Source organism: Panthera tigris, chromosome A1 (assembly GCF_018350195.1).
Source record: "Panthera tigris isolate Pti1 chromosome A1, P.tigris_Pti1_mat1.1, whole genome shotgun sequence".
Lineage (NCBI taxonomy): Eukaryota > Metazoa > Chordata > Mammalia > Carnivora > Felidae > Panthera > Panthera tigris.
This window is the reverse complement of record NC_056660.1, coordinates 69,555,908-69,571,624: the sequence shown is the minus strand read 5'-3', so window position 1 is coordinate 69,571,624 and position 15,717 is coordinate 69,555,908. Positions and strand designations below refer to the sequence as shown.

General features: G+C 42.1%; 1 protein-coding gene across 15 annotated transcripts in view; it reads left to right on the top strand.

The window, feature by feature from the left end:
* DOCK9 (dedicator of cytokinesis 9) overlaps positions 1-15,717 on the top strand; it is a 332,962-nt gene that overhangs the window by 140,148 nt on the left and 177,097 nt on the right. For all 15 annotated transcript variants that reach the window (XR_006215038.1, XR_006215044.1, XR_006215032.1 and 12 more), the window contains exon 3: positions 12,046-12,135. Coding sequence is in view for 12 of the 15 variants with exons in the window: in XM_042979621.1 (XP_042835555.1) it covers positions 12,046-12,135 (90 nt within the window). In the remaining 3 variants the exon portion in view is untranslated. The remainder of the gene's footprint in view (positions 1-12,045; positions 12,136-15,717) is intronic.

Below are 15,717 nucleotides of genomic sequence, written 5' to 3'. Positions count from 1 at the left end.
TTTACACCTGAGCAGCGAGGAGAGCGTGAGGGAGGAAAGCTCACCAGTATCTTGGAATATGTAATTAAGGGCATATTCACTATGCCAGGTGTTCACACAAACATATGGTCTGTTTAGCTAGCAATTAAAATTGCATTCTAGAAGAGGACCTACAGAGCCATACGCAGAGAGCTCGGAAACAAGAAACTGGAATGGCTTGTACCTTCCTCAAGGTAATGTTACCAAATGGAACACAAGTCAATCAGAGGGATGGTAGGTGCTCTCCAGGCAAGACCCAAGATTTAGTCATGTGACCCAAGGTTTTAGCCCCAGGTCTCTCTTACTAATCTGGGTGTTGGAGTAAGTGATAAGCCTTCTTTTTTCTTTAAAAAATTTTTTTAGTTTATTTATTTTGACAGAGAGCATGTGGGGAGGGAGAGAGAGAATTATGAGCAGGCTCTGTGATGTCAGCGCAGAACTCGACATGGGGCTTGAACCCACAAGCCATGAGATCGTGACCTTAGCCAAAACCAAGAGTCGGGCACTTAGCTGACTGAGCCACCCAGGTGCCCCCGTGATAAGCCTTCTTAATACTCACTTTTCTTAATCTGTTGTTCAGGGATAACATTTGCCCCAAAATTTGGGTTCTCATAGATATACAAGAATCCAAAGAGATACCACCATTCGGGAAAGCTCTTTGTACACATGGCTGACGTCCCTCAGTTGGCAGGGAGGGAGGTGAGGGCCTAGGAAGCAGCCTCCTTCCTGTTTATGTAACATCGTTCAGTTTTGAGGATGGCCATGTCTTCAAAGTCATGTGATGTGGGGCAGGTGGAGCCCCTTACTCATGGGGAAGCTGGACCTGCTACATGTCCCCCAAATGACCCAAGCCCCCCCTTGTTTTCTGGATTATCCCTCTCCCCTTCTTCATTCTCTCTTATGCATTGGTACATAAGAGCGATGGAAAACAAGCTTCAAATACCAAACCAAACATAAGCCAAACAAAATCTCTAAAAACTGAACTTAACGGATGAGTCTGGTCACGAAGGATGAACATTTCACTTGTTTAGTTATAGTTTACTGCATTTGGGCAGTTATGTAATGTATAATTTTGGGGGTTTGAGAAGGGTAGCAGAATGAAATTTTTATGGCTCTCAAAGGTCTACGGACACTTACAAATGTATGTGACATTTTAGGGAACGGGACATTATGTGGTGACAGAAGCTACCTGATGTCTCACCAGTTCTGAGACACTGTCTCATTTGGAACCCTGAGCGATCTTGCAATCGAATAAAACAATCCCCATTTTAAAATCTCTGCTGCCCATTCACTCAGCAAACGTTTACGATGTGCCAGATGTTCTGCTGGGTGTTGGAGAAGCAAAGATGAGTAGCTTAGTCTGGGCATCTCCAGCCTGGTGGGAGATGTGGGTGGTGGGAACAGCTCCACAGCCAGGTGGATGGTCTGGTGCCTGAGGGAGTCAGAAGTCCCCATGTGCTACAGGGCTGAAGAAGGGCAGGTGAGCCCAGAAAAGACATCACAGCGGCTCGGCCATGGTCTTAGGTTCTGCTGAGGAGCTTGGACTCGATTCTGGTGGCAGCGAGGAGTCATGGAAAGGTTTTAAGTGGAGGCCTGGTGTTATCAGATGAGAGTTTTGGAGAGACGACTGGCAGGTGGTACGAGGGACTACGGAGGGGAGCTGGGCATAGTGGTATGGGTGCTACACTGAGGCGCACGCGAGAGCACCCCAGATCAGTGCACTATTTGGGGGTGTCCAGCAAGGAAAGTCACTGACAGCACACGGGGTGGTACTGTTGAGTGAGTGGAGACAGGCAGTGCAGGGTGGGAGCCCGGGGAGCTTGCAGGGGCGGCGAAGAGGAGCTGAGAGGGAGAGGCGTCCCTCAGCGTGTCTCAGCCCTCGTAGGGTTTTAATGGGTTCCTATGGAGTGGTCTTTTGTTAAATCCCTCCAGAAACCTAAATGGGGTTCCTTCTCCAGACCCTTGTCCTGTCCCATGCTTTGTCCATTTTCTTAATTATTAGTGAGTTAGGCATTGAGAGTTCTCAGGAAACTGAAAACAGGATTGTCTGATGTTACTAGAACACTGTGGGTCAGCCGCCAAGAGGTGATCTCTGCAGTGAGATGTGGGGAACGCCCTGCGTGAGTTCTAGTTTCCACCCTGGCTTGGGACTGAATCCTCTCAAAGTAAGTCATCTGCTCTGAAACAAATGCGTCTGCCAGACATGTGGAAAGGTGCCATTACGCTGTGCTCGATAAGTCACCGAAACGTCCCCAGAGTTGTCTAGTAGTGATGTTTCATGCACAGACAGATGCAACCAAGGCCAGTTTCCAGCATATGATATAAAGGAACCTAACTTCACAGACGCGTGAGGTACCCTGCAGTTTGGCTCAGGGCTAGAGACGAAAGGAAGGAGGTGTTGAGAGCTGCCTGTCTGACAGGGAATAGTTGAAAAGCCAAGATAACTTTAGAACATCGAAGTGGATGCTGTCCATTTGGCCCAGTCGAGCACAATATAAATTCAACCCAGGGCTTACTTGTTTAGTAAAGGAGATGGGCCAGGCTGAGGGACGCCAGCCTGAAGAGCTGTCTTCCCTAGGCTGCCTGGGCTTTGATTTCTGGCAGCATCCACTTCCCTCCCCTCACCGAGTGCTGGCCCCCTCCCACCACACCCCAAGGTCACCCTTCTCCTGGAAGATCAAAGTACTATTTCTCTGCAAATGCATCAAGCCCTCAAAGGTTTCAAGGTATAGTTCTACTAGGTGAATTAAAACAAACACAAAAATGAATACAAGCATAGGATGCTTTGCATAGAATTACAAACCAGGTAGGTTAACTGCTAAGCAGAGTGAGTCCACTTTTTTGTGTAAGGGCAGATGGGAGCTGACCAGCCCCTGAGACCTGGTGGGCTTCTCTGGCCAGCAGGTCATGTCTGTTGGAGTGCGTCTTGGGCCCCCTTCTCTGACCTCAGGCTGTCCGCAGGCCTCGGAGCCCATCTTAGAGGTAAGACCCCAGGCACCTAGGAAATTTCCCTCACTCTCAACTTCCTGCAGCCATGTGCCTAACTGACCCGTTACTTCCTCTTGAAGAGAACCTTTTTCACCTCTTGTAACTCTTCGGAGTCGTTCTGCTCAGAGCACTCGAGGAGCCATCTCTTCCTGATTGAAGGCCGGCACTGCCTTCTGGGCCGCCTGTGATGTTTGTTTTTTCTGTCCAAGGGAGGACACTCCCAGCCCTGTGCTCCTTTGAACAGGAGAGATGGGGAGACAGTGTCGGTGGACACACGCAGTGAGCTCAGGTTGCAGCCCACCCACTTCTCTGGGATCTATCCTCCGGCTCATTGTTCACAGGGCCCAGGGGAAGGGTGGGCCTTTTGTTTCAGCCTCTTCATTAAAATCTTATAAAATAGGATATTTTGAGCAGCCGCAGCTATGCTTGCTTCCCACCAGGAATTAAGAGAGTTGTTTTGTTACAGTTTTAATGCCCATTCTAAAGTGATTAATATAAAGTCCCGTGCCATATGGGTTGGGAGGGTCAGAAGAGTAAAGAAATAAGGACACGAAAGCATGTCTCCGTTAAGACTCGCCCTATATTTATTTAAGTCTACAAAGTGATTCTGCCCTCCTTCTCATCCAGCAATTCCTTTCATAAAAATAAATGGGATAGTCAATCAAAGCAGACATAGTATTCATCTTATTTTCTTGGATATCTTTTAGTTTCTCTCCAAACACAGATAATAAGCCATTTGAGAGATATAGACTTAGAATTCCATGTTCACAGAACTGTGGAATTTTTAAATTACAAAGGAAGCCTGGAGATCCTTAGAAAACTCTCTATTTTACAGATGTGGAAAGTTAAAACTTTCCCCCCAAGATCACACAGCTAATTAGCGGCTGAGCTCAGATGAGCACTCAGGTTTCCTGGCTCTCACTTCAAAACCCTTTCCAATATCATTTCTCAGATTCTTCTGTAGGAAGTTTAATTACATCATTCACCTCACATTTCTTGTGGCTTGAAACAAGAGCTTCTCGGTGCCCCAGCCTCAGTGGGGTCGGGGTGGTGGGGTGGCTGGCCCTGATGGAGAGAACCGTGGCCAGGTTGGGGGCCAAGAATTCCATTCGTAGAGAGAGGTGCCAAGTTGAAGATGCAGAACCAAGGTTACAGCAGGCCATCAGGGAACAGCTGTGAGTGATGAAGAAGAGGGTTGGGAAATGCCAGGATGCCCCAGGGCTGGCCCAGATGAGCAGACCCACTGTGTGGTTTGCCCGTATGTCCCTTTAGGTGGTGCACAGCCCTGCCTCCCTGGGCCACGTATCCAGATATGGCTCAGAGCCGCTGAAGTGACCCCAGTCTTTGCAGGGAGTCATTTCAACCAAGAGAGAAAAAAGTTTTTAAAGTAAAAGAGGATCTATTTGACATTTGTCCTTCCATTAAATTAAGCTGAGAGATACTTATAAGTTCTGCTGTTTCTGTTCAGGTCTGGGGGCAACCTGAACTCCTTCAACTCATTCCATTAAAAGAAAAGTCCCCTAAAGACTGACCTGGGCTCTCAGGTGTCCTTGTGCCACCTTCTAAGCCTTTTGGGTGAGGACTTCACCACTTTCTCTTCCTTTAGCAGTTCTAAATTGTTCTTTTTAGTTACTCTTGACATTCTTTGGAATTCCTCATAAGACTCCTGTCCCTACTTGGCCAAGGTAATAAAGGGTCTCCATGTGTCCAAGACTACCAGCATTTAACCTAAGTCACAGTAACTCACTGAAAATAATTTAGACTATTTTAGTAGCTAGAAGAGGGCTTTTGTTTTAAATTGTGCTTTGTGCCATGAGATTTCTATTCAAAATGGTTGCCGGAGATGCTAGCTGTGTTTAGATTTAATTTGCAGATCTTATCACGCTTCATAGTGAAATGCTTCTCCCCTCCCCCTTGCAAATGTAGAGATCTACTGAGGAGAAAGCTACTGCTGAGCTCTCTCAGTGGCGTGGGAATAATTTATTTCCAAACATAAGAATGGGACTGATATTCTTTGAATGTCCACCTTGATGTTGATTTATATAAAGTGGATACAGACCCATCTTTTAGCAGGAATATGATTTTAACTGATAAAAAAGGAGAAAAGAATGCCACAACTGTGGAAAAGAAAATTAAGTCCACTTTTGAGGAGGGCATTAGTGTTCACTGAGTATAAATCTCCAGGTATTGATTGGGACTCTGTTATAAGCCAGATAAATAAAACTGCAGAAATTTAATGTGAATCGATTTGGCATACAGTAGACTATTACCCAAATATGACTTTTAATAAAAAAGTCTTTGGAGAAATTAGAGCATTCACTTATGCTGTAGTCTTCCCTTGTCAGTTTTTATAATGGACTGGAGAAGTTTTTGTAATAACAGAAAAAAAGTTATATACAAGTAATCGATGATTTTCAGTAGAGTCCTATTTCTGTCTCCATTGACTATTTTATTCATTCATTCTTGAAAGATTGATTACCTAGCCCAGAGATACAGATAGGAAGATCTGCTCCTGCCCTTAGAGGAATCCACAATCTGATAGGAGGAAGTAGGACATGTGCCTGGAGGAGAGTTTTGGATTATGGAGTCAGAGATTGATGAGCTACCAGACAGGGCCTCATGGGCTGTGGTTGATAAGTCACCAAGGTCTGGGGTCAGCTCTTAGCTTTGCAAGTCCAGAGACTGAGTTTGGTCAATGTGACCAGAGTTGTTTGAGCTCAGAGAACTGACTTGTAACAGATAGCTTCACAAGAGGACAAACCAAATAGCATTTAATAATGAGCATTGAGAACTAGAATTAATAAGCAGATCAAAATACATTCATTGGCCGTGTCAGTTCTCTGTAATTAGGAAAGTCTAAATGGGAATCCCTTTATAAACAAGTGGATTCATGAAGCTGGATTCAGTGAGTGGGAAGACCTTGAGAACAGAGGACATCAAGTGGTGGCTCCTCATTGGTGCCAAGTCCAGGAGTCAGTGGTGCCTCAGGCCCCCCACCCCCACCCCCCCACCCCGGCCTGATGGGATTCCAGCCTTTCCTTTTAAATGGTGATAAAGACACTGACAAAATTGCTCTGGTCATATAAGCCCTGTTCTTTCTGTTGGCCCATTCTTTCCCCAGATGAGTTAAAACTATTGATTAGGCTATAGGTTGGTAGGGTTTTTAATTCTTAGGTGTTCTTTAATTAGTGTTCTGGGAAGTTTTTCCTTTGGGGTAAGGTATATTTATAGTTCTAGGATTTAATGGGTCTCTTCTGTGTGTGCAAAGAGATAATCTCATTTATTATGTCTTGATTTTGCTCTTTTAACTTTACAAGGGTAAGCTTGTCTCCCAAGCTTCTCCCCCTTTTGTACTGAATACAACTTGTACTCATCCTGCACAATTTAGCTTGAGTGTTTTTGCCTTGGTGCACATCTTCCCGATGTTCTTTTCCCCTCCCCGTTGGATTTAGATTCCCCCATTCTTTCCTTTCATGCCAGCCTGTGCTTCTGTGCCCCTTTCTCTCGTACTCCTCTGTAGTACTTGTGGTTCTCTGATAATTTATTTCCTCATCTTCCTCTGTCTTCAGACTGTAAGCTTTATAGGAACAGCAACTACATTTCATTAAAGTTGGTGTCTTGACTGCTAGTTCAGTGTCTGGTGGTAGAAAGTGACACAGCAGATGGTTGAATGGGTGGGTGGATGGATGGATGGATGAAGTGATATTTATGCTGAACTGTAAAATGGTCAGTACAATGTTTTGGAGGACGAGAAACCATTGATAACTACTCTCAAAGTGTAACAGACATTTTTTTTTTTTTCTTTTTTGCTTGTCTACTCTTAGGACATTGACACATGTCCCAAGAAAGGTAAATGAAGAAACCAAGTTGCGGTTTCATGTATCCCTTCAGTGCTTCTGTCCTACCTCTATATTGTGATTAGTATTTGAAAACATTTTCATGAAAACAGCAGTATTCTTCACTACGTTAATTAAGACGTGTTCCTAATCTCTTAACATCTTGTTACAGTTAGTTATTGCTGAGTAACAAACCACTCCAAAGCCTAGTTAATTCAGGACAATAATTTTTCATTTCCCACGATTCTGAAATCTGATCCAGGCTCAGTGGTGTAGCCACTTGACTTGCTGTCGGCAGAGCCTGGAATGTCCAAGAAGGCTTCCTTACTTACACTGTGGTACCTCAACCAGGATGGCTGGAACCAGCTGTGGGCAGTTGGGGCATCTTTCTATATGTGGTCTCTCCATATAGCTAGTTTGGACTTGCTCATAGCATAGTGGTCTCAAGTAGTAGAACTTTTTTGTGGCTTTTTATGTCTGCGTCTTTTAAGAAGGAGGAACAGAGCTGCTAGTTCTCCTAAAGGCTAAGTTTGGAACTGCCACAGTGCCATTTCTGCCTCATCTGATTGGTCAAAGCCAGCCCGGGTTTAAGGAGAGGAAAATTGTCTGCACCTTTTGGTGTGAGGGACAGCAGTCATATATAGGGAAGGATAACAGCCAGCTATATAGAAAAGAGGTTATCTAAAACATCCAATTTTGTATACAACAAGAATTAGACATAAAAATAACATGAAGCTAGATGTGTACTACAGAAGTGTGTCTCATGTAAGTGAATGGTTTTTTAAAAATTTGCTGTTTATTTGGATGAAGTCTCCAGAGGAAAAAGGGCTCTTGTGGGAAAACTAAGCTTTGTCAAAATCAGAGCTAGGACTTGATCAGTAATGGACTCAAACCTAGCATTCTGGTACTGGTGGGTGGTGGTAAGTACACAGATGATTGGTTTATTTATGCCCAGTGCTCTCTTATCTGCTAAAGGCCAGGTCTCTCTTTAAGGATCAAAGTTTCTTTCTTTTTAAAGTGAGAACATAATGACATTGTCTCTGATCCATATCTCTTTCTCTCACCTTAGAGGAGTATTTGGAAAAGTGTCACATAATTAAAGTTTCTTGAGGGGCACCTGACTGGCTCATTCATTAGAGTGTGCAACTCTTGATCTTGGGATTGTGAATTCAAGCCCCACTTTGGGGTGGAGATTACTTAAAAATAAAACTTTAAACAAAAAGTTTCTTGAGTTGGTAATCCCACTGGAAAAAACATAATACATTTTGTCTTTTGACTAGTGGTGTGATGGAAAATGGGCTGGAAGTGACTCTAATAGTCCATTTCTTGAACTGAGCATTTCCTGAACATTTTAAAAGTGTAACAATTCGTTTCAAAAATCATGGTAGATCAAAATACATCAAGTAGGGATATAGAATGTATCCTTCTTTGAAGCATACACAAGTTTCTTAAACAATTTCCCTTTTCTTAATCCTGATTTTTAACAGTTCTGACAATCTCTTAATAATCACTGTGTTACTTGGAAACGTTTTGAATAGATTATGCCTCTTTAGTGCTTATCGTCACACATCTCTATGGCATTTCTTGGGAACAGGTGAGAGTAATAAGATTCACCATTTGTGATAGTTGCAAAAAAACCAAGACCAAGGGCCTTCAGAGCGCTTTTGGAGGCTGAATGAATTAAGAATTCACCCATGAAGGACTTCAGTGGAGAATGGAGTTCCTTCTTTCCTTTCCTTTAGAATAAGGAGGCTTATTCTAAAAACAGGGTTTGAGATTACTTTCAAAGACTGACACCATCCAAAAAACAGTTAAATAGGTGAAGGAGACACAACATTGAGAAAATAGGGGCAGGAAATAAAATTAAATTATATACAAAATATATGCACTGAAGTTTTCAACCTGTGCCGGAGGGGAGGGAGATCACACATTTGATCCAAGCTTCCTCCAGCCAAAGGAAGAAGAAAAACATCTGGGACAGATGCTAGGGGATCCCAGTTTAGTAAGTAGCCATGAAGAGCTACCACAGGGTAGACTCTCTTTGCAAAATATTTTCCATGTATGCTGTTTTTGTAACTATGATCTGTTAATACTATCCAAGGATTACAGTCCATGGGAGAAAACATCTAGAACATTTCTTTCTGAAGCCTGAGGTCCGGTTTCCTCATATTGGCAAAATAGTCCCTTCCAAATGATGTTAGAGTGGATTTGCTCCTGCCTAAAGTCATGAGGCATTTTATTATTTAAAGTAAGCATTTGAGCCTCTTGAGGGGAGGTAGCATTCACAATTCATAGATCCATTCAACGAATAGTGATTGAGCACCTTCTACTTGCCTGGTTACCATGCTGTGAGGCACTGTGAGGCACTGCTGTGAGGCAGTGACCAAGCATGGACATAAAAGGCAAGTAAGAGATGAATGTGAAGTAGAAAAAATAGTCCTAAAACTCATTTGGAACCACAAAAGTCCTCAAAGAGCTGAAGAAATCTTTAGAAGAACACAGTAGGAAGCATCACACATCCTGATTTCAAGCTCTGCTATAAAGCTGTAGTCATCAAAATAGTATGGTATAGGCATAAGAACAGACAAGTAGAACAGTGGAACAGAATCGAGAGCCCCAAATAAACCCAAGCATATACAGTCAACTAATATTTGACAAGGGAGCTAATAATACTAAATGGAGAAAAGGCAATAAATGTTGCTGGGATAATTGGCTATTCCCATGTAAAAGGATGAAACTGGACCCACGTCTTATACTACTCGTGAAAATGAACTCAAAATGGATTAAAGACTTATATATAAGACCTGAAATCATGAAACTCCTAGAAGAGAACATAGGAATAAAGCTCCTTAACATGGGTCTTGATAATTATTTTGGGGGGCTTCGATACCTAAAACACAAGAAACACAATTAAAAAAAAAACACAAAAAAACAAGTGTGACCACACCAAACTCAAAAGCTTCCGCACAGCAAAATAAATCATCAATAATGTGAAGAGACAACCTATGGAATGGGAAAAAAATATTTGCAAACCACATATCTGGGGGTTAATATCCAAAATATATGAAGAACTCATAGAACTCAATAACAACAACAACAACAACAACAACAACAACAAAAATAACCCAGATGAAAAATGGCAAAGGACCTGAAAAGACAATTTTCTGAAGAAGTTATACAAAAAGCCAACAAGTACATGAAAAGATGTTCACTATCACTAGTTGTTAGGGAAATGCAAATTAAAGTCACAATGAGATAGCACCTCATGCCTGCTAGAATGGCTGTCATCAAAAAGATAAGAGAGAACAGATGCTGGCACAGATGTGGAGACAACGAAACCCTTGTGCACTGTTGGTAGGATTGTGGTTTAGTGCAGCCACTGTGGAAAACAGTATGGAAGACCTCAAAAGATTAAAAATAGAGGGGCTTCTGGGTGGCTCAGCTGGTTAAGCGTCTGACTCTTGGTTTTGGCTCAGGTCATGATACCATGGTTGGGGATTCTGGCCCAGCGTTGGGGTCTGCAGCTGGCAGCTGGCAGTCTGTTTGGAATTCTGTCTCTCACTCTCTGCCCCTCCCCCACTCACGTTGTCTCTCTCAAAAAACTTAAAAAAAAAAAGAAATACTTAAAAAAAATTAAAAGTAGAATTACAGTATGATCCAGTAATCCCACTTATGGGACTGTATCCAAAGGAAATAAAAACACTAACTTGAAAAGATATCTGTACCCCAGTGTTTATAGCAGCATTGTTTACAGTAGCCAAGACAGGGAAACAACTTAAGCATCCATTGTTAGATGAATGGGTAAAGAAGTTGTGATATATATCTACAATGGAATAATATTAAGCCATAAAAAATGAGGAAATCCTACCATTTGCAAAAACATGATGGACCTTGCAGGCATCATGCTAAGTGAAATGAATCAAACACAAAGACAAATACTGTGTGATCTCACGTATATGTGGAATAAAACAGAACAAGACAAAAAGGCATAGAAAAAGAGATCAGCCTTGTGGTTACCAAAGATGGAGGGTATGGGGAGGAAGAATTGGATGCAGGAGATCAAAAGGTCCAACTTCCAGTCATAAGATAAATAAGGACTAGGGATGTGAGGTCCAACCTGGAGACTGCAGTGAACATGGCTGTGTGGTATCTAGGACAGTTCTTAAGCGAGCAAATCCTATCACAAGGAGAAAGGGTTTTTTTTTTTTTTCCCTTTTCCCTTTCTTATTGTATTTGAGTGAGAGAATAGACATTAGCTGAACCTATCGTGGTCCTCATTTCACAATAGATGTAAATCAAACCATCATGCTGTATATGCCTTAAACTTATACAGTGATGTATGTCCATTATTTCTCAATAGAACTGGAAAAAAGAAAACATGGATGTGATGATGGTTGCACAGCAATGTGAATGTACTTAATGCCACTGAAATGCACACTTTTTGAAAGTGGTTAAAATGGGGGTGCCTGGCTGGCTCAGTAGGTAGAGCATGTGACTCTTGGTCTCAAGGTCATGAGTTCGAGCCCATATTGGGTGTAGAGTTTGCTTAAAAAAAATAAAATTGGGGTGCCTGGTTGGTTCAGTTCATTAAGTGTCTGACTCTAGATTTTGGCATAGGTCATGAGCTCACAGCTCATGAGTTCCAGTCCCGCATTGGGCTCTGCACTGGCAGTGTGGAGCCTGCTTGGGATTTTCTCTCCCCCTCTCTCTTCCCCTCCCCAGCTCTTGCTCTCGCTCTCTTTCAAAGTAAAGAAATAAACTTTAAAAAAAATGAAAATAAAATCTGGAAAAAAGTTAAAATGGTAAATTTTATGGTAGGTCTATTTTACACTAGAAAAAGGCAATTAAGACAAGTAAAAGGCAATGTAGTGGGACTAGCTCAAGCACTTGGGGCTGGCGAGGGTTAGGGTTTCTGAAAGGGGGCCTACCCTGCCTGGTGGGAGCGGAAGGACTCCCTGGAGGGCTCACTGGGCCTCTGACTCAGAAAGAAGTGGGAGCCATTGCCCCATGCCCGTCTTTGAACTTTCTGGCACCAAAAGGGATCCGTGGTGTGTGACCCAAGGAGGAAGGAGAAGGGCTGTCTCTGCAGGACTGGCGGAGACTGAAGAAGGGACTGTCTCCATGCGAGGCCCGGCTGCACCCCGAGGCTGGCGCCTTTCCATCTTCCAGTAACCAAACCCTCTCCCCACGCTTTCCTTCACAGACGGCCACTCTGAGACGACAGGGTCGCTACATGTGCTCCACAGTCCCCGCAGATGCGCAAGAGGAAGCACAGAGCTTATTTGTTACGGAGGTAATGTGCCTTTTCTACGTTAATGTACACGTTATCTTAGAGTCACTTTTTGCCTACACCCCCCCCTTCTGTAAATTTCAATGATATTTTCAAGGAAGTATCAGAGAGGTAATTACATTTTTATAATGGAAAATAGGAGAACAGTATGGGGTTTTCAGAGTCTGAAATGTGGACAGAAATGTTAATAGGGGTCATTTCTGACGGCTGTTTAAAGCATGAATGCTACAGAACTTACAGGCATGGAATACGGGTAACTTAGGAACTCGCTGGAAATCTTTGGCTGAGGTTTTGTTGTTGACATTGTTTTTAATGGAGACTCAGCACACACATTTATGTATTCATTTACATGTTTCTACTTATAACTTATTTTCAAGACTAGTTCAGTCTTTATGAGATGCCAGGTGATAATGAGCAGAGCGTGAATATTCCTGATCAGTATATGATTATTATCACTCTTATTTGAACATACAGATACTGATTACCTGTTAAAGAGGAAAGAGAAATTATTGCATTTGGATTGCATTTTTTTTAGATTGGTGTTTGTTTCTTCTTCCAGGTGCTTTTAGATGAACTAATTAGGTATTTTAATTTTGTTTCTTGAAGCGCTCTTTCATTTAAAAATGATGGGTCTTTAACCCTATTTTTCTAGTTGATTTTTAGATGATAAACATGGCCAACCCCCACAAGGAATCTATGCTTTTTAAAGTGAAGACTAATTAAAATAACAATATTGTAGTAACAGTATTTAGTTTCCATTGAGATTTTCAAAAAATTAAATATGTATTGAAAATCGTAAAAGTGTGATCTCTCATCCTTCTGGAAAGGTAACTTCTTGCCTTACCTCCTTTGCTACTATATTAGTAAAAATAATTCTGGACAAATAGAGCCAGATACGTTTGTGTAGTCTTAAATGTTTAGTATCAAGCAGGATGCAGACCCAGTGTGACTGACCCACGGGCAACTGTCTGGCCTGCAGCCTGTTTTTGTAAATAAAGTTTCATTGTAGTACCGCCACACCCTTTTGTTTACGTGTCACCTGTGACCTACTTTCACGTGATAACTCAGAGTTGAATGTTTGCAGCAAAGATCACGTGACCCTCAAAGCTGAAAATACTTGCCTATCCGGACTTTTCCAGAAAGGGTTTGTTCACCTCCAAACTTATTAATTACTAATTCAGTTCTCCCAGTTGCTTAAAAAATACGACTTTTGAGGCACAGTTCTCCACTCAGTTCTTTGACTGCTGTAGGTTGAGCAATAACAACTTCATGCTGTGCTGCCCGAGCCAATGGAACGAGCCCTCTTGGGACGCGGCCACAAGGGTGGAGTGGAACAGCCAGCACTTCCTCTCCATCCTCTTGTCCAGCAGAGAATGACCTAACGGCTGTTTTAAAAAACAACTTCAAAAACCTTTCAGTATTAACTTGAAAATATGATTGAATTTCACGAGTCTGAAAGGTCACTGATGAAATGAGCCAGTCAGATCCCTGTCTTTCTGGAGATCCAGTTCTCCAGAGACTGATTTCTGATGTAACCCCTCATCTCCTAGACTTTCTGCATCCCCGGAGGGGTGGGGGTTGCTTGTCTTATTCCAGGCTTCAGCCTTGGAATTCAGCTGGTGCCTGCCATGTGGAGAGTCAACCGGGGCTTATCAAATGAATGACTCTCTGGCCACTTAACCTGGTCAACTATGTTTCCTTACAGTTTCTTATAATTTAAAACATTTAAACATAAGTATCTTTCTGACCCATTTTACCTAAGATATTAAAAATCTGGGCAGTCAGGTGTTTCATTCATAAATGCCCTGATTGTATGCAAGTGCTTGCTCGTTGATCTTTTTAACTGAGCAGGTGCATGTTATACTTCAGAATAGGTTTAATATCCTGAAAGAGACTTCGGTGGTATGACTTTGGTTGCTGTGCTTGTTCGAAAACCTGAACAGAGTAGGAGCATGTGCACAAGACTGTGTCATACCTAGTCAGACCTAAAATTGCTGTGCTAATGGACCTAGGGATACAGGTAATTCTGCAATCACACTTGGTTTGGAATGTAATTTTGAGTATGGATGTCAGATGTTCTGAATGTGAAAATGTTTTGAAAATATTTTTGAGAAGAATTTACAAGAGTAAAATAGTCTTCAAAAACATTTGTAACTACATGGCAAAGAGATCGGAAACTTGTTCAGTTCCACCATCCAACTCTGTTCCTAACCCTTCTCTGCTATTTAGTCCACCTTTCAGAACAATAATGTAAAATCTTACACTATCTGCCTGTCGCCACCTTGCCCATAGAGTGCTTATCATAGAGTCTGGCACAAGGGAAGCATTCGTTATCGTTGTTGTAGTTCTATTCATGACTTTGGGGTAGAGGAGAGTTTGCCTCAGAAGGCCTTTGGGCATAAGCCATGAAACAGATAAAAAAGGTTGACCATAAAAATGATGAAGTAGAGTGAGCAGAATAGAGACTTTGATCACAGTGTTAGTTATAGCCGGAGTCAAGTCAACCAGGTAAGACATAAATACATTCAACTACATCTTCACTTATTCATTTTTTTTTCCACACTGAAGTTTACATATGTGTAGCCAAGAGCTGACTATACAGAAAATCAATGTAGCTGTTGGTAACTCAATCAAATGCTTCCCCTATTGATTTTGACTCATTTGTGTTTGAGGATCTGGTGGACGCAGCCTTATAATCTTTAGTCTACACACTATTCAGTGCTTCCTCCTGGATAGATGAATGAAAGACACCGTGCTGGTCCGTTGAGTCTATTGGATAGTGAGGTAGTTTAATGCAGTGTAGGGAGTATAGAAATGTCTTTTTTTTCCCTCCGGGGTTCCTTCTAGTTGGCTTAGGAATTAAATTGATATAAGGCAGATTAATAGGAAAAAACCCAAAGTTTTATTATGTGCACATGGAGGTCAAAAAATGAAACTGAGACCCCAAGAAATGAGTAAGGCAGGCAGTTTTTATACATTTTAGACAAAGAGACAATAAATTTGGGAGGAATTGACAGGACAAAGAAAACAGGTGTTTGGGAGCCTTAATTAGTAAGGAATTCTAAACAGAATTTAGCCTGCAGTAGGAGATTAGAAAAAAATAACAAGGTTTATTTCCGTAGCTTTCTCAACTTTCAAGTCCCTACCTCTGGTGATAAGGATTTTGTTTTGTTACGGTTTTATTTTGTTTTTTTTTTTTAACTTCTTAGTCCAGGAGAGTATTTTTCATATGGAAGATTTGTTTCCAGCCTCCAGGGGACGGAGGATGGTCTTAGTGTCCTTGCACAGTTATTTCCCAAGTGGCTTCATTCAGAATAATCACCATGGCATTGTTGTGCATGGGATGGGCCCTGGGCCCCACAGCAGTCTGTGTAGGTTGGTATCATAGAACGTAAAGCTCCCTACTTTGTACATCCTGTTCACACATGCATGTGCGTGCACGCAATGATGTCACGGTGCCACTGAATTGGAATCTAAATCTTTTCTCCTAATAACCTCACTCTGGCCCCTATAAATAGAAGGAAAAGCCAAGGGCAGATTTGTATTATACTTGGTAACAGATCTAGTTGTCAATTTATTAAACAC